Here is a 23331-nt window from a genome sequence, read left to right as displayed (position 1 = left end):
CTTAACTGCCAATTCAAAGTTAGATCGCTGGTTTGTCTCAATTTTTAACTTCCTTTTCGTTCTTTTACACTGATCTTCCATTTCATTGTTTTTTTTTACAATTAAGTGGTAGCGAGATATGAAATCTTTATTTCACCTTCACTGCTTTTTCCACGTTCTCTAATTTTAAGAGGTAGGGCTGTAGGATTCAAAAGTGTTAGACTGATTGATTTTTAGAACCTTAGTGCCCATTTGATTTATCAACTGTTTAATAGCACTGGTATTTTAGATGCAGTCTGATCCACCTTTTAACCACACCCGTAATACTTCATTTCAGTGCTTCATTCTTATAAAATTTGAATATTAAACAATCATAAAAACATGAGGTCCCATTCTTAAAAAGTAATATACTCTGTGAAATCGACTGCTATAATGATGATATTATGCATTCATCCATTCGTGCTTTTACTGATCATATCTCTTATAACTGATAGTTGAAGTATTTCATTTAAAGAGATTTGGCTTTGAATTATTTACTCAATGCTTTCTTCTTTTTTTTTTCTAAAACTTGCATGAAGAAGCTCATAGTGTAACAAAAAGTTTCTCCCAGTTTTTACTCTTTTAAAGCTGTTATAAAGTTTTAAATTATCACCTACGATAATTTTTCTTGATTCGAAGCAGAAAAATTATGTGGCTAAAAGTGAATTGAGCTGGATTTATTCTCGTATTTACCTCACAAATTTGTGGCTACTAGATTTCAGCTTAGGAAATACTTGCTGGAATGTTTGCCAATGAATGAGAACCTTTTCTCTGAATAGCAGGTGGGTCGCTTACTGGATAAAATCATTTTTCAGTTTGCACCGACAGTTGATCGATCTTTTACATTCTGTGAATTAGGATTGTATGGAGACAGAGGAAATAGCGATTTAAGGTATAAAGTTTTGTCGATGGTAAAATTACGTTAAAAATGCGAAGAGAACGAAGAAAATGAATTAGATCGTGAAGTGCTTGTATCTCGACCTCATTAATGACATCTAACTAACCATATTTGTATTGAATCATTTTCTACTTCTTTCTTCAACCAATTTCTAATTCCTTGGAATGGTTTAGTTCTCCTAATTGAACTATTCGTAAGGTGTCCAACTTTTTGTTATTAACTTATCATTAAAAATATACACTTAAATTCGACGTTGGGTAACATAAGTATGAAACGGTATGAGCAATTTGGTAAAATGTTATGCAATAAGCTACGTACAAGCCACAGGAAATCTATACCACATCACTGATAAAAGTATTTTTGACGACATTAGATGGGCAAGTTTTTTCTTTACTCTTTGAACCAAATTTTGAACATTTTTGGTTTGACTTTGACTTCCCATTAAAAGCAAGGATGCAGCATCCTACACCCTCCTAAAAAATTAGTGAAATGAAATAATAGCAATACGCCTCCTGTCTTTCAGATTTAAAATACTCTGGAAACAATTACTGTTTTAAAATTCAGCAAATTGAAAGTATATGGGTACATAGAAAAACACACACACAGAGATTTTGCGGGCCTGTTTTGTTTTTAACATTTCAGGATTTATCTTTCCTCAAATGGATATCTTCAATTTAGGTCTTATATCACATTCAATGGAAGCATTACCCGCCTATTTATAAATATGAAGTTTGTTAAATAACTGATAAGAATCCAGAACAAGAGAATTCTTCTTTATAAATTTCTGACTAGCTACGTAATCTGTTGCTTATATTTTGGGTCATCATTTTCGTCTTTCTATTTCGGTGACTTATTTTTAGTTTGCTTTGTCAAAGATGAAAATATTATTTTATTGTACCAACGAAACATGAAAATCCCGTCCTGCTGAAAAGGGTGAAAAAAAAAAAAAAAAAAAAAGGTTATCAGGTGCTATAATCAGTTCCTGTTTCCAGCAGAACATAAACAAAACGTGAACTTTTCGCTTAACATTGCTGTTTAAAAATCTTTGAATATGAACTGCAGCACTTTTTTTTGATATAATACTTATTGAAGTGGAGCTAATCTAAACATATTCGAGATAAAAAAGATTGGTGTGAAAGTATGAGTTAAGGTTTCCTGGCATAAAGCACTGATAAACAATTAGAGCTAAATAAGTACTTTTGCAAATGTTTGTTATTTGTTTCAGAAATTCTTACTGGATAGCATCTGTTACGAATTGTTTGTGCAACTACACAGAGCAGAGTGTTCAAATTTGCATAGTTTTCGTTGTAATATTTTCGCAATTTAAAATCACACTTCCTTTTTGACCTTATTAATCTTTAATTTTAGTTTTTAATCTATTATTTTGTAGATTTCAACTCAACTGTTGAAATTTGATGTTCCAATGCAATAAACATCGTATAACCAGCTGAGGAAAGGAAATAGTAGTTAGGGAAATATGAAAATAGTATATTTCCTTGTTCCAGCAGAAAGTATTGATTGTTTCTTACTTATTCCATGTCAGTTGTCGGGACGTGCAGACAATGCAAATTCTATAGAAACCTGGATATTTGTTGCTGAATAAATGAAGCAATACTGCTTTATATCAACGAACAGTTAGGCCTTCCTAAAACATTATAGGATAATAACTTCGTCAATCGCTTTGATGTCATCATTTTCCTAATTTTTTAAAGTGCGTTACTTTTACTTCACGCTTAAATTTTGCTGAAAAATCACTGCTATTATAACTCAAAAGTCTAAAATGAATGTTAGAAGCAATAACCTTAGAAATTATAACTGATATTCAATCTGATTTTGATACGCTACAAATCCCAACAATATTGGATGTTATTATTCGTTGCAACTATTGTGCTACATCTATCTGATTTAGAACCTTTGTCAAGCTCCAGTGGATAAATAAGAGGTAGAAAAGCAAACTTGCTAACTGGAATTTCCTATTTGTCGACAAGTGAAATTTCGATGACTTCTGTAAGAATATGACATCCTGCAAAATCTGTAAGACAGCAAATTAGTGCCTGATCAAGTGCAATAACATGGTGAAGTAGAGCACAGTAGTACTATGCTGTTTTTATTTCTCAACAGTATGAAACAAATAATTTCAGTGGTAGTAACCGGGTGAATTTTTGCAATCGTTTCGGGAACCACAGTCGTATTTCAGGATCATGGTCGGAATCGCAATCCTTTCGCAATATTTTTTGCAGCAGTGTTTTCGGCTACAGATCAAATCAGCTTGCCGAGAACACTTGCTATATTACAGCTTAGAAAAACTATAGGTCTTCCGTAATCTTCCTCATCAACGCTTTGTAGTTACCCAAAGCTTTTCAATGTTGCATCATTTGCAAATACTCCGTTATTAACTCATTATGACCTAATTACATCTCTTGAGTTAAAGTAATATCAGTATCTCAGTAATAAATTCCCCATAATAAATTCTATAATAACACCAATTTCTCAAATTTTATTATAGAAAAACACGGAAACAACTGTTCTGTTACTGCTATATCGCGATATCTATCTATGTAGTCTTCCAAAAATTGGCAGTCTGCACCCAACGAAATCTCACAAGCTTTTCTTCCATTTATTCTACCTAACAAAAAGATTTCCGCTCTTTTGACCAGTAGTACATTTTTGCATTCATTCTTTTTCCTAAAGTTTAAATTGCCCCTTTAAATTTATCTTCTGCTTATCCTAAATTAGCTCCTAAAAAAAAAGTTTTTGATTTTCTCAGTTCTGGTTTAATCAAGGTAATCGAAATCACTAGATTTTTTTTTTTGTTTTTTAATTAGACACCATCATTTAATGTTGGTAAATTTTGCCTGAACAACTGAAATTAACGGCACAATTTTTAAAACTTCCAAGGACAAACTGATGCAATTACAGTAAATATGTTATTTCAACCTTCATTTGTTTTAGTTTGCGATTTTAAAGCACATTCCCTCTCTTACCTCATCCGCTACTGAAAATAATTTTTACGGAATAAGGGGGAATATCCTCATTCTAATAATCCCAAAAGCGATTTAAAATGTGATTTTATTCGTTAAATTCTTGATTAAAGCATAGTACAAATTATCTATAACATTTGATTGAAGTGAACATCAATTTAGTAATTACATTTGACTTTTGAAGTGTTACGTGTTGGTAATAATTAAGAGCTGATCGATTTGCCTCAACTGTTTTGACTGAAATTTTTGGGAAGCAATTTTTATGAGAAGTTAATGCATACAATAGAAGGCCAAATAAACGAGTTACATGCAATGTTATTTCTTGCGAATTACGTAGCAGACATTTTTTTCCTTTTAAGTAATGAATCGAAATTCAAGTTCAAAAACTGTCCATTTTGTTTTCTGTTTTTTCGATTAATTAATCATCATCTTGTGTTTTATGATTATGTGTAACTGTCTTCTTCCATCATTTTCCATCATACTTTGTGCCAAATAAATTTCCTGACTTTTTATGATGACATCTTTTTTACACATCATATTCCGAATCACTGCTAGGATTTGAATTTGTATGTCGACTGTTTTCTTCAATAAAATTTTGAGCTATGAAAAATGGACCAACTTTAAATTTGATTACAGTTTGATTTTGTCTTATTATAAAAAGTGCAATTAAAATAAATTGATTAATACTACTAATTATTTTGAAACCTGAGCTCTTCTAAGCCATTTGTAATACAATATTTTTATCAACTATGGAAACTTTTATCAATTTACTTACTCTTCATTCAAAATACTGTTTGTTTCTTATTTCAGTTCATCATTTTTATTGACGGAAAAATAAAATATGTTTTAGTAACCATGTAATATTTTCGCTGCCATCACAGAGCTTTGCCAAAACTGAAGCGTATCAACTTTAATCAATATTTGTAAACATTTATTTTAGTGACAACATCAGATTTTCGGTCAAAATTGCGCACTTTTCAATTCTTAGTTCTTAAGTTGGCATTATGAGAAGAGAGCAGTTTTGCTCGCAAATTAGAGTACATAATGTTCCTTTGATTCAATTCTTTTAAGTTTATCCTACATTTTAAAAAATTAGTTTTCACTCTCCAACACTTTTGTTAATAATATTTCTTGCAGAATATTCATGCTGAGAGCGACGTAGCATTAAAGCTAACATGTTGTGTATATTTAATAACATGCTCGAGAACTTTTAAAGATGGGAAAATTGAGCTTGGTACCCGTTTCTCTATTTTTGATGATAAAACTAAAAGACATTATTCTCACAGTGTTCCCTAAACCTTGATTTTTATTTCTTCTAAGGTTTTAGCTTTCTATTAAATAATTTTATTAAATTTCAACCTAGTGTCATGTATGAGATAGCATCATAGTAATATCTGATGAATATAAATCCAATTGTAGCGCGGATGAGTTTATAAGTTTTGATGGTGGACTTTGAAATCTTCTATTTAAAATTTGCTATATCAGCTTTTGAAGTGCAGTTCAACGCGTGTAATTAGCGTCATTGAGGACGACTGTTGATTTTCAGGAATGAAGTGGTCAACAACCTGCATAATAATAGCTGTTTCAACTTATATACATTCACAGCAAAGGATTATTGAAGGCCCTGCAGACACTCGGGCTTTAATTGGTAGTACCGCCGTTCTAAAATGTCGTGTCGAAGCACAGGTGTATTCATTAAGCACACAGCAGTAAATCAGGATCAACGTAGTTAACAAATCTCTCTGAAAATTTTGGATCGCAAAAGTTTTCAAAAAGGCAAGATATTCTATCTTGATAAAGCTCTGCTGATGTTTCAGTTGAATTTTTTTGCAGCAGGGAGCAGTGCAATGGATGAAAAATGGTTTTGGCTTAGGAAATGATCGAGATTTATCTTTATTTAAAAGATATAGTATGGAAGGTAGGGTTAGTAAAGGAGAGTATAATTTGCGCATAATTAATGTACAAATGGATGATGACGATGAATATGCGTGTCAGATTGAAGCAGCCAATGAAAACCCAACGAGGGTATCCAATCTCGCCAAACTTACTGTTTTAGGTGAGTACTTTTAGAAGTGTTTTCAAATTCATTTCCGACTACAAAATTATTTACACGAATGCTTCATTGTAATCAGTTGCAGTTAAACCAGAAGATCCAAAATTATTGTCACCTGTATCTAATCTGAGAACAGTAGTTGGTGAATACATTCAACGATCATGCATAAGCAAACATGGTAAACCGCAGGCAAAAATAGGATGGCTGATATCAGATGATCCAAATGCCTCAAGTGTTTCGTTGTGGTTGGGCGATAGCAGGGAGAAATTCAATCCTGTCTCCAGTATGTTTCGTTCGGTTCAGTTTAATGTTTAGAAATTTACAGCATCTGTCATATTCATGAGCAGTAATTTAAATCGAAATTGAATTGAATTTGTTTTCTTAACTCTTCTAAATTAATGCAGAATTCACTACTCATTCTTCTCCTTAATGAAATTTCAAAAATCCCCAAAAATTTTTGTATTTTTTATCTGATGTTTTCCAGAGTTTACTAACAGCGGTCAAGAGATACAAAATGCACGCGTTGTTGAATATGTTAGCTCTAATGACGATCGAACATACAATGTTATTAGTAATATAAGGTAAAGAAACAAACTGCACTCCAAATAATTAATAATTACTTAAATTTATCGGGAATTTGAAAGCAGTCAATATTTTTATTAAAAGGCAGTGACTGACATTTCCACAATTTGCTTTTGTTATTATGAATAAAGAAAGAATTTGAAAGTTCTTAAAGTGTAATTTATAGTTTTGCACCTCGAATGGAGGACGATGATAAGTATTTAGTATGCTTGGTGAATCATGAAACCTATATAACACCACAGTTACATGCCGTTCGCCTTGATTTAAATTATCCACCAAGAGTGGAAGTGGAGCTGGACAACAACTCTAAACTTTATGAGCATGGTTCGGCACAACTCTTTTGCAACGTCAAGGCTAAACCATTCAAAAACATCAAAATAGCATGGTATCGAAATGGAAAAGAAATCATCCTTGCAACAGCTAGTGTTTGTTCATCCGTTTTGTTGCACTTTTGTTAATAAATTCTACTTAAATTTTAGTTTTCCTACTCCTTAAATTTAAACACCTGATTTACAAAGTCCCGTTTTATGAGCACCCAATTTCAACTTTAATCGTCTTTGCTCCTTAACTTCTTTCTACAGTAAACATTGTTAAGCTGCGTTTACTCCAGCAGTTTTAGATATGTGAGATTTGTTTTTGAAAAACAATATTGATGTAATAGTAGTTCTAGCTAGGTAGTTCAGGTGATAAATTGTATATTAACCTGTTGGGATAGTATAATGTTAGGCATAAGAGGAAAATACTACTTGAGATTGTAAGCTAAGAAGAAATTTAAAAAATTTTCTTGTTCGAAGGATGATGATTATAAATGGATGCATTGCAGACGTTATCAATATCCGAGTTAAGAATTGATCATCATCAATCTGAGTACACATGTGTTGCAAGAAATGTAATAGGCGATGCTTCTGATTCTATTATCCTCAATATTACATGTAATTTTTATCACTTGATTTACTAGACAGTTTAGGATTTTTATAGCATTAGAATTATTACAGCTGATCTAATTTAATATGAAATATGGATTTGAATTGTCGGTAAGTTAAGTTTAAATGCTTCAGTTGTAGATGGGGCTTACATAATGTCACGCCAGCAACATCAAGCGGTAAATCCTGGTGAAACGGCATCATTTATTTGTGAAGCTATTGGAAATCCAGCACCAACAATCTACTGGACCAAAGTGGCTGATAGTCAAATTTTAGCACGCGGAAACAAGTAAATTCAGAAATTTCCGTTCTGTTTTCCTAAATTTTCATTCTAAAAATTTTCTAGAGAGTTGCACATAAACCGGGATTTGACATAATCTATCATCAACACTATTCTTTGTAATTTTATCCAAGGAGGTGATAAAACAAGGAAAGCTTATTATTTTGTCCCCTGCTCAAAGCTTCTGAAAATATGGGTTCAGGATCAAAGCAGTGAAAAATTTTTAAACTTCTAATAGATTTTATATGCAATTCCAGTTTAACAATTGAATCAGTTCAAAGCTGGCAACGTGGTGAATATGAATGCGTAGCAACAGTACAGGGTTTTCCGCCTGCACGCTTAGTAAATTATTTACACATCAGGGGACCACCTTCCGTCAGTTTAAGCGATGAAATTGTTGCCGCTGTTGGAGAAAGTCTTGAGATTATCTGTGAGGTTTGTTAATGCATATTTTTGTTTTCGACCACTTCATCATTTTGCTCATGTTCTATCCTTCTGAATAATTCAATCCATAGTAATTGCTAATTCACTTTTGTAAATAAACTTTTTTTCCATTTCTGGTTTTATCAATTTATTTACTCAGTAATTTTTTACTGCAAAGACTAAAGTTTCTGCAGCATTTTGTAATTTTAGTCAAGATTAGTGGAGTTTGATCGCATGGTATTTTTAATCATTGGCAGTTGACATGAGTTAATTTAAAACCAAGTATTGAATAAATTAAATAATTCTGCTTTTAAGATACTAAAGCGAGCGAAAAATATGATTAATCCCATAAGCAGAAATATTTGGATTTTCAACACATTAAAGATTTGCTAGAATGATTTTGACACAAAATTAATTAAATTCCTAGTTTTCATTCAAATATGCGTGTTTGTCGTGCAAATAACATTTTTGGTGAATATTATTTTTTTTTTTTTTTTGTCCTCCAATTTCTTCTTTTATATAATTTGTCATTTCTTGTTCTTTTTCGATTTTAAAGAACGAAGTAACTGCTTCTTGTTCGAGTTAATAATAAAGGTAAAAAGGCAAAATACTTTCAGGTAAGAGGTCGCCCGCAACCACAAGATGTTTTGTGGTCCTTAAATGGGGTAACGTTTGAATATGGGCGTTTAAGTAGTCGCTTTCAGGTAAATATTTTCACGTATTGAAAAATTCTTTATAGTGCTTTCCAATATGTCAGAAAATTTCGAAATTCCTAGAAATGATTTCTGGGCGTCAAGTTTTTAGTGACCAAGGTACTAATACAGATTCATCAAGTTGCGCGACAGTTTGGCGTGGAAAGTCGGTTGGCTATTCAAAATATTAAGGATTCAGATTTTGGTACGTACAATTGCTCTGCATATAATGAGCTGGGCAAAGATTACCAGACAGTTCAACTGAAATCAAAGAACATAGTGGATGCATTTATTGGTAATCTTTCCACTTTTTATATGAAATAACTTGTACCAAATTCAGTAATTTGAGCGATAAAATTTCGGGCTTGTAGCAGATTGAAAATACTTGTAGAAAACTAGCACAAAGAACTGTAACAAATGTAATCTTTTTGATATATTAAATGGATAAAAAATATCGTTATAAAGAACTTGATATATGTATTAAGTTGATAATTACAGGACTTGTACCACCGCAGTATTTTTTTCCAGTCGCTTTCCTGCTATTCTCAGCTTTATTCATCATGGGTTGCTGTAGTTGTTGGCAGTATCGTCGAAATTCATACAAAACTGCTCAATTCAGTGGTATGATATCTTTTATATGCGCTTAAAACATCTTTCCTTTTCTGTTATATCACCAATTACCGTTAATGTGCTGTCATTTGTTGCTTTATATTCACCTTTTTAGATGATCGTTCTGATGTGAGCGTGAAAATTGAAACGCTTATTGGCAATCAGTTTTTTACCGACATGTATAATTCTACATCTAATGAAAGTCATCAACTTCTTTGTTCTGAAGTTAGTTAATTATAAGAAAAAGTTTTCCACTTTCTAAAGTGTAAGTTACTTTTTTTAGAAAGTGAACCATATAATTGTAATGTTTGATATGTGAATATGCACGACATGTGACATTTCAGGATTACATAACGATGCCACAAAGTAATCTAAACTGCTATTATTTGTCATGTTCACCGATTGTTAACAGAAGCATTTACAAAACTTGTGCTTCACATTCTTTTGATTGTGGCACCGATGAACAAAATGAACAACACATTAGTCATCCCTACAATAGTTTTGCATCAAGTTCAAGTACTGCCGCTGTTACCATATCTGAACCATGTCACTATCAGAATTCAAAGGTAGGTTTCACTAATTCTTTTTTTGTTCTTACCAGCAGTAGTAATGATTAAAGTATGATTGTTGCTATTCACATTACAATTTATTTTAACGAAGTTTTCACTTTTCGGAGTGTGATTGTGCTATCAGTTCCTAGTTGCACGTGTTCTAGTTGTTTACATCGGAATTAGCCTTTTACCCACGTCTCATAAGTGGTCGTAACCATTTACTAGGTTAGGGAATTTCGGGTTAGTTAACTTTTGCCGGCATCCCTTTAGTTTGTTCGACGACTGTTTGGAGATTCTACTAGTCGGCAAAAACGGAAAAAGTAGAAATTTCAGCGCAGATAGAATATCCAGGGATATGAGGTACTGGAAATAAAGTCTAAAGTTTCAACACCGGATGTGAAATGCGCAGCTCTCTTGCATAACAGTGCAGTACGAATGCAACAGCGGCTAATAAACCAGATCTCGACGCATACATAACAACATATTATATTTAAGCGTGCTTCATTAGTAAACCCTCTTATCAAAACATTCAAGAAATTAAGAATTCATTAAACTTTAACGTCACGTCTGCATTCACTTTCTTAAGGCAATCCAAGGATCAATTCTTGTGTAGTACGCTGGGAATTAAGTTTAATCAAATATCTTTAACAAGCAAAATCAGCATCCAGGAATGTGTGGTACCGGAAACAATATCTAAATTATCAATATCAGATGTGGAATGTGCAGTTCCTTTGCAAAGCGATCTAGAATGGAAAGGGATTATTAATAAGACTCATATATAACAACATATCATATTTGAGCGTGCTTCGTTAGTAAATGCACTTATCAAAAAATTCAAGAAATTGAAGGATTTAGCTAACTGAAAATTTACTTTTGTTGTGTAAATGTTTTTAGTTGTCATTTAACACCCGTTTCATTTCATGATCATTTTATAAATTTCATTCCATACTTTATTAAAAATTTTATAGTAAGTTTGCAAATTCTGTGCATCTCTTTCGCATCAAAAATTTGAAATACATCTTGTAATTTTTGGAAGTTATTTCGCTTTTCGGAAAAAATCACCAGCTTTTCAAGTAAATTTTACTGTCTATCATTTGACACAAAATGTAAAACCTGTAACATTCCTTTAAACAATGAATTTATAGTAACTTAATAGCTCAGTAAAGTGACCAAAAATAAAAATTATGTGAAGCCTAAGCTCCCTAAAAAATGTAATCTACTATAGTTGTTTGAATTTCAAAATGTAATGCACATAACAATTTGCAAAGCAAAAGAATGAATTGTTACCATTCCTAATGACTGTGATCTTTTTTCTAAGTTGATTTATTTCCCCTAACTGTTAAAGCTATATTCATTGTTTTACGTCATTTGAACTTTTCTACGTTTTCGTGATTATATGCATTGTAAGTTTAGCGATTAATTTTAAAGATTTAAGCAGTCCATATCTTCTTTCGGTTTCTGGTGCACTGTTTCTGCATCTTTGAATGTTTCTTCGTTGTTTTTATTATTTCTTGTTACTTAATAATTAGCTTGGAAAATCTAGACCTTGATTTATTTAATCTTGAACCAGACCTTTGTAAATGGCCGACTTCTAAGATATGTTCGAGTATTACATTACAGGATCCAACAGTTAATTTAAATTTGAAAAAAGTAATCATGTTTAATTGGTCGTTTTTTGCTTGTTAATTGAGATTGATTTATATAATTAGTTGCCAGTTCAATCATTTGCATCTTCCCTTGCTGCAAATCTAACATGTAAATTTTTTTTAACGTTTACTCTTTTTGAATTTTCATCTTTGTACTTTCATTCCTTCATGAGTGATTGAAGAAATTGGATAAAATTTTTACGATATTTACAAAAATATGGAGGCTTTTTAAAGCATATGAAACGCATAGAATCTTGTTTTGTATTGGTGCTACTATATAAGTCTGTATTATATCCTATAATTCTTTTGACGTTTTCTAATGTTCATAGAAATATGTTCTAAAATAAAATTCAAGTCAAGTGATTAACAAAACAGCATAAAGTAAATAGCTTTTGTGAATACTGTTTACACTTGTTTAAGAGGCCTTGCGATATTTTTTATAGAAAATTTTTACAGTTCCTTAGAGAGATTTGAAAATTTTTTTTTGTGATAATCATTCGCTAATTCCATTAACGTGCCTCGGTCTATTGAAGCAGTATGTAGGTGGAAAAAAGGTACCGCAGAATTGATAATACCATTGCAAAACCACGCTAGGTTTCTTACGGTCACGAAATTCTGTTTTTCTTATATCATGATTCGATCCATAAATTGAAATTCCTAATCCCCTTCCTCTTCATGATTACAAACTCATTTAACAATGCGCATCTTACACTAAAATCCGATTCTGATATCTAACTGTAATCAATTGAAGCGTTGCAGAGGCTTCACTTCAAATGATATGAAAAGGATTCAGAATCTCGCACCTGATATTCTGTTTCTGTCCTTTCATTTCATTATCGTTAACTTCAAATATTTCTATGCTTTCAATACCGTTTTCTGTTTCCTGAGATAGTACCGTAACTCTTAAATATATAGCTGGTTAAAATTTTATAAATGAAACTGTTTCATGTTTATAATTTGCTTTAATGAACTGCCGGTCCTCCAATTAAGACGGAACTGTTCAAATGGAGCAAATTAATGCGGTCATCCGCATTAATAACATATTTATTGGCTTTGCTGTTCAACCAAATTCTTTGGAAATTGAGAACAATCGAGAGATTGTTTCAGCACTACAATACTAAGTATATTTTGCTTGTGTTAATATGCAGTATTACACGGTAATGTTGGAAAGGCGTCTTTATATCCCAAGAAGATAAAAACCCAAAAATGAATACCTTACATTGTACCTTGAGACCCATTTTTATATTCTGAGGAAATTTGGTGATCCGGAGCAAAAGCTGTTGAATAACAAGTAAAATTCTGTAGACTATTAACAAACTGTCTTCAAAATGCTTTCCACAAACTATGTTCATCTTCATACTTTTTACCATTTTCTGTGAAAAAAAAATGGAAGTTTCCAAAATAAATAAAAGAAAACTTGAATTTGATGTACTATTGCTTTTTTTCTTCGTACTTTTTATATTTTTGTGTTACTATATATATATATACGCATATGATTATAACATTCCTCCATGGAAGCAGAACTAAAGCAAAAAAAAATTTTTTCAGCTATGCAAAAGAACTAAAACAACCAAATGGCTGCAACATATATACTAATGCAATTTGCATATTTTTGAAACTTTTAAATTCCGACCTCTTCATTTCTTTCTAATTGCTTCCATATACAGTTGTTTCATAGTTGGACTTCTTCCTTGCTTCAAATTATAGCCGAAATCAAAACATATCCAGTAAGTCAAATTAGCCAGTAATGTGATATTGTATATAAAGATAAAGATGTTGTGTGTTAGTTGTAGGGATGTTAGGTAAAATAATTCATTCAAGAATCTGCCGATTAGGTTGTAGAAATAATGCATTTAATTTTCCTCAGTGAAGTATTTGAAAATTAATTTTATATTGTAATTAATATTGTCAAAAGTAAGTAAAAGGGGAAGTATTACAGATATGAGCGACGAATTCTCTTCCGTGCCGGAAACCCTGGGTGAACGATTCGAACACCTGAAAAAAAAATGCAGTGAATATAAAGCCCGGCAACCAGATGCACCGGAATGGTTCTCTCAAGAGTACAATGAAAAACAGCGAGGACCAGATGGTATTTTATGGACTGCGCCTTATGATGTACGATATCCGCAATGTAAGGCGACCCGACACTGCTTTGACTACTACGTAGATTATCACCGTTGCATTACACTACTTGGTGAAAAAAACGAGCGGTGTAAATTTTTCCGAAATGTTTATATGGATTTGTGCCCTTCGCAGTGGATAGAAATATGGAATAATCAGCTAAAGCAGGGCATTTTCCCCGCTAAATTTGATCGATAGATTGATCGGTCCCTGTTACTTAAATGGGAGTTTCCTTGCATATAATTTCTTAATGCGACACTTCCTTCTGTTACAATTAACTATATAATATGACGTATACCAAGCAAACTCTAAAATTCACAGTGCATTTCAAAATATCTGGCGCAGGAGAATTAACCCCGCTAATGAAACAAATTGTGTTTAGTAATTAAACAAACAAATGCTCTTTGTCTGCGTTCTTGATATTACCATCAAAAAAGAAGTAAAGCTAAGTACTTTACAAGCACTTATAATATTCGAGGTCACTAATTCTTTACTTTAAATTTCCGTCATCTGTGCTAGTAATTAAACAGCGGAGAAAAAGGAAAGAGTGGACAGCGTTCGCAACAATTTAGCTTAAGTAGTCAAATTTTTTTTTTCCAAAATTTGCGCTTCCCAATTATTGACATACAGATTTTATGTGAATGAAGTCATGTGAACGATCTTGAAACAGTAAAAACACAAATATTGTATTAAATATAATGTAAATATATCAATATAAATATCATGTCATTAAATATAACACATATGCTTCAATACATTTATTTACATACTCACTTTTTGTCTACAAGGATGAAAATAAGTATTCATATCAAGAATCTGCGAAAAGTACGGATATTAAAGCGAAATTTCTAGAAAAAGATTTTCTTTTAACTTCGTTTACGAAAAAACAAGTTTTTTTCGTATGTAAACAAATAAAGTGCATAAAAAGATCTAGGTTTTCAGATGAACGTAGGAACCAGCCAAGAAAATTTACTCAGTTATAAATCCACTAACAAGAATTCCAATGCCACCTAGAAAACATGAGGATTTGAAGTCTGAGAAGAGAGATCATGAAAACTTTTTAGATGTTTTAGATCATGAAAACATCCTAAAAATGGACAGTTTTATTTTTCGATTCCTTTAAGTACATGTCTATCACTACTTTCGCCACTATACCCACGTTAAAGCGCAGACAACAGCGAATTCCAGTTTTAGTAAAAAGCCTTGGTGATTTTTATTTGTAGAAAAACAGTATAATCCATCACTTTATCACGTATTTGCTTTGTTTCCTGGCATACACTATAGTCGAATGTATCATATACACTTATTTATCTGCATTTTGAATAACTTCGACAAATCTATTACTTTTAGTGTAAAATGTAAATCACAAGTAAGAAAAGATGTCTCTGTAAGAAACAAGTAGCAAGAATTTCACCACTGTGAAATGGAATTCACAGATTTTATAGTTAATTCATTGGTACTAAGCTACGCAGTTTCTAAACGAAAATGCATTTTTGATAAAGTAAAAAATATGAACAATGTATCTCGCAGAATAAATATTTGTATCCAAACGAGTAATATGTGAAGATAATCTGACAGGAAACTAGGAATAAAAAACAACCGCTTAGTGTTTCGTTTACATTTCGGAATTTGCTGGATCCTTAAAATACGGGAGGGTAAATATTCAATTTTTCAAGCAGCAACAATTACTTATTTCTTTTGAAAACTTCGACATGATAATCACACCAGTTCCACTAATTTCCACATCTTCCGTTATTATCAGTTCTCTGCAAAAGTTCCTTTTCAGAAGAGGTAATAAATAAACAACAGCAATTATATATTATACCTAATCAGATTCATCAAAGCTCCTTCAATATTAATACCATTCAGAGCACTGCATTCTGCAAACAGAACACCCACTGCCTAAATTTTTTCAATTAAATTAGCATTTTAATTGAAGTTGAGAAATGAAGTGAAGAAAAAATAAAACTAAACACAATATCAATTAAAAGTAGTAGATAGGAGAAATGAAATTAAAAATTTACTGCTGCTACCGCTTCACCGTCTTCCGTAGAAATAGTTTTGATGAACAGAGTATCCCTTAGGTCGATCTTATTGGTATGATGTTGAGACTTCATTCAACAGTCATGAGTGATACATTATTTATTCGACAACTATTCAAATTCCAGTTAACTTTTAGAAGATATTTATGCATGGCCACCCACTACCACATTTATTAAAAGTGATTCCCAAAGAACTGTCATTTAATCAGAATAATGAAAACAGTATTTTCATCTGTATTATATGCACTATGAGTTTCTCTCGGCTTCGCATTTGAAGTATCATACAAAACCCGCATAGGCGATGAAGTAAGCTGAAAAAATAAAATCAAAGTATATCGAAAACATACAGTCACATAATCCTTCGAAAATACAATCCGTTTTAAACGTAAACATATTATTTTGGTTATTTTTTGTTCAGAAGATGTCAATCAGAAACAAGAACCTTTCTCGCATTTTCTTCATTCCTCATCTTTTAAAATGCAGTCCTATCTCAAAATCAAAAAAAAAGGGGGAAAAGATAAATCAGTTAAAACATTTTCAAAAACAGTATATTGTTTGAGAACTAGCATTATGTGCTTTTCATATATAATTGTTACTGACTATAAATAGTTTCGAAAAGAGTGACGTTTTATACTTCAAAAACAGGCTTAGAAAATTTACGGAAAACACATGCCTTTTTCAAAAATCTGCTACTATTCTGAATGTTTTGATGAAAAAAAAAAAGCGTTGTAACTTCCAGGACTGAAATTTGGGACCAGTGTTTCCAAGACAGCATTAGTATGTTACAATGATGAAAACAATAATTAAGCATTTGATAAGAAAGAGCTAAAAAGAAGGAAAAAAGTGCACAGCTTCCTCGAAATTTTAGAAATCGATGCTTCCAAAATCCAGAGTGTTGCATGGGAGGGTGAACCGTGTACCGACGGTTTTAAATATATTAGATATGCTGTAAAAAGATGGCTTACTATGGCTTTCTGATCCAACGCCTTGCGCAAGCTATCATTTGTATCATGAAACTTCCTGTTCGCATCACTATAATTTTGCTCACAAAATTTTCAAGAAATTTCTTGCATATCTAGTAAGAAATTGGTGACAAAGACTCATCTCTGGACAAAAATCCCTTTCACCTCAGTTAATTTAATAACGGTAAACGAATTGTGAATCATGCCAGCAATAAAGTACATTTTATCTACTAACTGCTAAATAATACTTGGAAATTGAAAACTATTCTACTAAATTACTTATAAACGACAGTATTTGTGTGAGCTACATAAAAAGTTAGACCCCTTCCTGGAAATAAAAAAAAAGAAACTCGAAAGCAAAATGAATAAATCTAGAAAAACCTACTAGAGCAGTTTGAGTTGTCGTTCCAAATTTTGTTTATTGAGCATTTTCAAATAATGCTTTCGAGTTACTTGACATTTCTTTTTTCCTGGACTCATAATCAGTACGAATAATGGCTAGTTCCGATTTAATGATTGCCAGTTCAAAGTGAGTTTCAGTTAGCTTCAACTTCAGTACTATATTTTCTTCTGAGAGGTTCTAAAATATTAAGTTATAACTCATCTAGAGAAAAAAAAACAAAACCATGTTTATAAGTATAGTTATGAATTCCATTACAGTTTTACACTTTGAAGCGACTAAATATGCGATATTACCTGCAATTCATGTTTCATTTGATTTGTTGGCTCACTACAAAAAGTTCCAGCTTTCTCTATCATTAAGTTCATCTTGGCGATATTTGCTCGTAGTTCAGTAATTTCACCTTTCAGTTGAGAACGCATTTCTTCCTTCTCATGTGATAATTTTTTTCGCTCCTAAATCCTTTATAAATAAAAAGTTCTCTCTGAAATTTTTCAAAATTTGCAAACTAACAGCAGCAAATGAAACAGCACAACATTTTCAGTGTAGTTTATATAGGCATTGCTGAACTTCAAAGAACTCCTCTAGAATTCCAGAACTAGCGGGTTCAAAGACAACGTTTTCAATAGTGTCTTTGCAAGCTTGATTTTGTTAAGCACCACTGCTTTTGAAACACCAGCTGAGTTAATTAATGTCTTAAACATTAGTTGTCAAAATTAAACCATAACTATTAAAATTCTTGCAGGTATTAGTCGATTTTTTTTTTCTTGTTTTTTTATTTTTGTTTTTGGAGGGTAAGGAAGAATATTAGATATAAATCAACAAACCCTACGTGGATAAAGAAAAACAAATGAATATGCAGAAAAAAATACGTTTTGTTGAACAAAAAGTCATTCATGACAACTGGAGGAAAAGATAGTGATGAAATTGGTGACACACACTAAGCAAGAAATTTGCACCATCTTTTGCTTGACGTGATGTGTATTTAACAAGTTGCTTGGGAATAAAAATAGGTTGTCATAAGAAACACTGTTTGTCTTAAAAAATTGAGAGAATACCAGTGTTTTAATAGAAAAGAAAAAGAACAGAATAGTTCCAGTTTTAATAGTAAAAATTGAGAGAATTCCAGTGTTTTAATAATATTAATGCCACACAAAGAACAATATTGTGGTCTCAAATAGCGTGAAGTTAACCAAAAGTTATACTCCATTACATCTGTACAAATGGAGCCATATTAACCATGTTTGCATATACATTTCTTTCAGCAAATGCATTCGAAACATATTTTATACGTTTTTTTTTTTTTTTGCAGCAGTCTTCAACTATTCTGTGTGATAAGTATGAAAACCGAAACAAATTTTAGTTCAGTTATTAAAAAGTTAAATTCTTACCTACTTGCAGAGTCAGAGGAACTTTCTCATTCTTCTAATCATTTAGAGTCAATAGAATTGTGTAAGATGCACTAACATTGTTCCAAAAATCAAAAAAAGAACAACGCTAATATATGTTTATAAAATACACGCGAGAAAGAACAAAGAGCAGGACTATAGTGAGTTACTGTGACGTAACTACCGTTGGTGTTTTCATGATTTTCCGAGCACGTAGACCAGCTTGATGACAGAACATTATTTGGTCCCACTTTGCCAAACATACGACGAGATCTTTGCGTAGTGATCTAGTACCCCACAACTGAAGAGGTACTGCCTGGAAATAAATAACCGAATTTTTCTAATATATGAAAAAGTATTTTTCTAATATCAGATGTTCATATAGATAGACGCTTAGTGTCGTGAAACCTCAAACATGGGTAATTAAACCGACAAATCAATATTATAACAATGCGTAACGAAAGATATAATTATAAAACATTAAAATGATATCAAAACCACCCCAAAATGCAGAATGAACAACCGTATGGAGGACGATTGTTTATATGCAAAACTGAACTGACCAGATATCCGGCAGAGGATATTTAACTGATGTGAAACAAAGACTGCTAATAAAGGGTTTTGCTAACAAAGGGTTTTTGTTGTGTGAGGAAAAGGAATTAGATAAGAGGAATTTGTTAGTTTTGGATATAATAATTTAAATATTTCGTCTTTCACGACAGTTAGAATCAGAGGTCAAAAATGATTGATTGAGCTAACATCATCTGCGTGAACGCATTCAATTAAACGGAAAACATTAATAACATTTTTCCTTATGCAATTATCTGAGAGAGTTCGTTAAATTGTAATACGTATTATGAAAGTTTTTGCTGTTTATAAGTAAAAGAGAATGAAGGAATAGATTTAAAGTTTGTAGAGATTACTTGTGGTTTACACAACTGCAAGCACTGCGAACCGATTTCATGAACACCCATGTCTCTACAGCAAGCCGTATTGTCGTGCGTTTGAGCGGCACAATGTATTATCGAACTCAGATATTTATATAAACGACATCGAGATGGTTGAATTGCATGCATTAACTGCAAATTTCCTTTTATAATGAAACTCTAATGAATAAATATGTAAATCAAACGACTATGATAACCCATATTTTACAAGGAAAGGATGAGCAGTTAGAAATAAGGAGAAAAAATTACAACAACTCGTGCTTCGATAGGATTACTTTCGTAGATACATAAGCCTCGGCATTCTGGTGGCGCAAAACGATCACAACATGCTCCAAAAACTTGATCAGCTATTTTTCTTTCAATGCACGGTTTCCACTCATTTGCTTGATTACCACAATCCTAAAACCTACACGTCATGCGCAAGTTTTCAACTCAATGATTAACTATCTTGAACCCCAACTTTGAAACCATGATTTCTTCTGATTTTTGTAGTAATAACTGTTAATGATTATAGCTCAGATAATGTGAAAGTAATATAAATTTCGGAATTATAGGCAAGCTCCTATTCGATAGATCGTGAAACATTGCTAAATTCCATCTCTTCTTGATTGATTTTCTGAAATTAATGGGCCGATAGTTTCATTTAACCTGTGTCACTCCAATCGCTTCCTCAAATCAACGTGCAGAACGGAAAATCAGTGGAAGCAGCAACCTTGCACAAGGACTCTTAGAAGAAAATGACCAAACTACCATTGCGACTTACAGTGATGAATATCTGTGGCACAAGCAGAACAGAAATGGCTAACAAAATAAGAAACTGGGAAGAAGAATTGTGATTTAAAGTATGAAGCTTTTCATTTTTTCTTGGATCACTTCATTTCAAGCAGTGTTGTTAAAAAGAACAAATTTATTATCGTAACTCTGGTTCCACTGGTAATCTCTGAAAAAAAAAAGTGCAAATATATATATTTTTGAAAAGCATTAAAAGAGATAAAAAGGATTAAAGCTTTAATGTAGCTTCATTTCAAACCTCTCATTTTATTCTAATAAAAACTAAAAAGGGAAGAGAATATAGCAAACTTAGCAGCTTATTAGTAACAAAATCAATTTTTCCAGGTAATACCAAAGATGAATAAATGAATCAAAAGTATGAACGAGAAAGTTAAAGTAAAGGAAATTATAAAGAAATTTAAATAGAAATAACTACATTTGAAATAACCAATAAATCATGCAAATGAAACCGAAATGATGACTGGGAGTCCGTTCAATTCATTACCAGTAAAGCAGAACCAATACAGACCACACGGACGCATTTTATTTCTGTTCACGATAACGTAACAGTTACTAATGCAGAATTGCTCAAGTCTAATGAGCTGTTAAGATCTGATAACTTGTCTCTTTTGTTTTTTACCAAAATCCAACCGACACAACTGCTGTAGCATGGAGACAAAATCAGTAGTGCATCTTCACTTTCAAGGACTACAAATAGACTGTGAAAGCTGATACATGAACCAATCTTGACAAGAGCAGCTGTTTCTGGAGATATATCTATGTAATGGACATTTCTAAAAGATAACTTTAGTAATGAACAAACGAAACATTTGTAATTTTCTGTGCTATCGACTTACCAATAAGGATGATAGCTAAGGATTTCTACAATGAATTTCTCGAGAACTTGTGCAAGTACTAGAAGAAGACCGAAACTCGAAGAAATGCAGTACGTTATTTTACATTCGAGTTAGGAAGAATTTGAAAGCATCTCAGTTTGTTAAAGACGTTGTGGTTACAGAATAAATAAGGCGCGCAAGTTTGAATTCTTGACTAATGATGGATTCAGTCGCCTTTTGGGTGAAGTAACCGCAAGAAAAGAGCAACAGCAACATAATGTACTATTCCCTTTAGAATTTCGCTTTCATGAGATTTACGAACTTCTTTGTATGGCAATGCTTTCTGGAAAAAAAAAGACGTTATGGCAGCTTTTACATAATGATATTGGAAATAATTGGGAAACTTACAGCAGGGTTTTCGAATTCTTTGATTTCATACTGCTTCGATTCGACAATCACCACTGGCACTGTTAGTAGAAAAATAAGAAAAGTTTTTTCGAACATGTTATACTGAAAAAAAAAGTTGTGAGTAGAAATTCTGAATGGCTCTAAGATTCATTTTGCATCACTTGCTCATTCGCGTGATATTTGACCGATAATAGAAGCAAATAGATTAACAATTTGATTATAAAATATTGCTCATAAGCGAACAATGACCAGTATGACTTGATAATGTCAAATTACTAAGGCTTTCTTGCATTTGGAACGCTTAGAAAAAAATTAAATGGCGTTCACCCAATCTCTCAGTAATGGTAACAATCAGTTTAACTTGAAGCATTTTATTTTCTGCATTTTTTTCAAAGAGTTATTTCGAACTTAGTTCGACACATACCAAATTATGAGACTGATGTTTGACAGTACCTTCGAAATGACGATTATGAATATTGAACGTAGCCAATTGCAGTTGAAAATTTCCAAAACATCTCAACTCATAGTTTTCATGTCTTCATGATTCAACATTAATCAATCCCAAGTTCTAGTAAGATACAGTTAGAATTTATTTTAGCGCTGAATCTCACGTAACAGATATGGCATATGTAAGATAAAACAAAACCTTATGTATCTGACAATCAATAATTTAGGAACAGTTCATGAAAAAATCATTGGGGGGCAGAGCTGAGTGTTGATTGTTTATAGTAGGAACTTCGCTTTCCAATAAATTCCTTTCATAAGAATGTTTATCTTCTGTCTGGTTGCTTACTTCCAAAAATTCAAATAATTTAAATGAAAAGTGCTTGGGTAATATCTGTATTTGAATGAAGCTGTATAGCTCTTCTTAAAAGTATTTTTAAACTAAGATGAAATTATGCTTACAAAATAAATTGTTAGTACTGAATGTGGCATAAATAGAATTAGGCAGTACAAGCAAAGTATAATCATACTGATCAGTTGTCAATATTATTGATGTTGCAGTCCTCAGATCAAAAACAGTTTAACGTATAGATTTTGTAAGCAATGCAAGCAAAAGTTCAGTTGCTTGGTGTAAAGCTGGCATGACTTGAAATGAGCTTCTAAACTTCATAAACAGAAAGAAAAACCAAAGATTCTGATTTTAGAAAAATGTGAAAATTTGAGACCTTAAACTTTTATAGTTGCGGAAGCAAATGCTATGGAACAGCGATCAGCACAGACTCATGAAAAGAACTGGTTTTAAAGTTAAAATATTAAGAGGCATTAAAGTAAACTTTTCAATATTGCAACAAATTTGATAAAGTGCTTTTCTCAATTCTGTTCTTTATTGTTGATAAAATTTTATCTTATGATTGGTAAGGTTAATTGAGATTCAGCAACTGAGCGAGAATTATATCCGTATCACTGCGATATTATTAGTAGTAGCGATTTTCTGATTTCTGATTTATTCCAGTAAGCTAATCAACTGATAAGCCAATTGTTTTCGTTTTACTTTTCATAAGAATATAAAATTACAAAAAAATAAATACAAAAAAAAAATATGAAATTACAATTTCTCGGTTCTTAAAGAACATTAAAAACTGAAGAGCATCATCGCAGTGCCAATGATTTTGAGAATATCAATTACTTTGCGTTCGTTCCAGTCCTGAGCTGGTGCTGTAACGCGTGCTAGTTTATTGGTGTTTGTAATTGTGAATACATGTATGTGTTTCACAAAAAACCAAAGGTGGCAGAAATCAGTGCATTGTTCGTTACTCTGATTTAAATGAGTCCGAACAATTATACAAAACACAAATA

The 23331-nt window shown here is 32.1% G+C and overlaps 4 protein-coding genes across 7 annotated transcripts; 2 read left to right on the top strand and 2 right to left on the bottom strand.

Moving 5' to 3' along the window:
• Nucleotides 1–5445: 5445 nt before the first annotated feature.
• On the top strand, nucleotides 5446–10623 carry Bma-syg-1 (Uncharacterized protein; the record flags this gene model as incomplete). Of its 4 annotated transcripts, none has more annotated exons than XM_043073873.1 (14): nucleotides 5446–5583; nucleotides 5731–5953; nucleotides 6036–6233; nucleotides 6435–6531; nucleotides 6699–6957; nucleotides 7356–7464; nucleotides 7597–7744; nucleotides 7993–8170; nucleotides 8776–8862; nucleotides 8983–9145; nucleotides 9349–9471; nucleotides 9575–9684; nucleotides 9804–10025; nucleotides 10597–10623. In XM_043073873.1, the coding sequence occupies 14 exons, from the start codon at nucleotides 5446–5448 to the stop codon at nucleotides 10621–10623; spliced, it is 2082 nt and encodes a 693-aa protein (XP_042929807.1). The 4 variants fall into 4 exon arrangements, with proteins under 4 accessions (XP_042929807.1, XP_042929808.1, XP_042929809.1 ...); XM_043073874.1 differs by having other exon boundaries at nucleotides 7591–7744; XM_043073875.1 differs by lacking the exon at nucleotides 10597–10623 and adding an exon at nucleotides 10344–10352.
• Nucleotides 10624–13451: 2828 nt separating this feature from the next.
• Bma-cox-6B (Uncharacterized protein) lies at nucleotides 13452–13975 on the top strand (the record flags this gene model as incomplete). The annotated part of the gene is made up of 2 exons (XM_001899110.2): nucleotides 13452–13458; nucleotides 13596–13975. 2 exons carry the CDS (start codon nucleotides 13452–13454, stop codon nucleotides 13973–13975), a joined length of 387 nt encoding a protein of 128 aa, XP_001899145.2.
• A 2041-nt stretch (nucleotides 13976–16016) lies between these two features.
• Nucleotides 16017–17261, bottom strand: Bm2535 (Uncharacterized protein; the record flags this gene model as incomplete). The annotated part of the gene is made up of 3 exons (XM_043073872.1): nucleotides 16017–16130; nucleotides 16785–16851; nucleotides 17167–17261. The coding sequence occupies 3 exons, from the start codon at nucleotides 17259–17261 to the stop codon at nucleotides 16017–16019; spliced, it is 276 nt and encodes a 91-aa protein (XP_042929806.1).
• Nucleotides 17262–18735: 1474 nt separating this feature from the next.
• On the bottom strand, nucleotides 18736–21627 carry Bm2848 (Uncharacterized protein; the record flags this gene model as incomplete). Its single annotated transcript, XM_043073871.1, has 4 exons — nucleotides 18736–18885; nucleotides 19493–19648; nucleotides 19766–19915; nucleotides 21532–21627. The coding sequence occupies 4 exons, from the start codon at nucleotides 21625–21627 to the stop codon at nucleotides 18736–18738; spliced, it is 552 nt and encodes a 183-aa protein (XP_042929805.1).
• Nucleotides 21628–23331: the final 1704 nt, after the last annotated feature.

This window comes from Brugia malayi, assembly GCF_000002995.4.
Source record: "Brugia malayi strain FR3 genome assembly, contig: Bm_v4_ChrX_scaffold_001, whole genome shotgun sequence".
Classification (NCBI taxonomy): domain Eukaryota; kingdom Metazoa; phylum Nematoda; class Chromadorea; order Rhabditida; family Onchocercidae; genus Brugia; species Brugia malayi.
The sequence above is the reverse complement of the archived record's forward strand: the minus strand, read 5'-3'. Positions and strand labels throughout refer to the sequence as shown.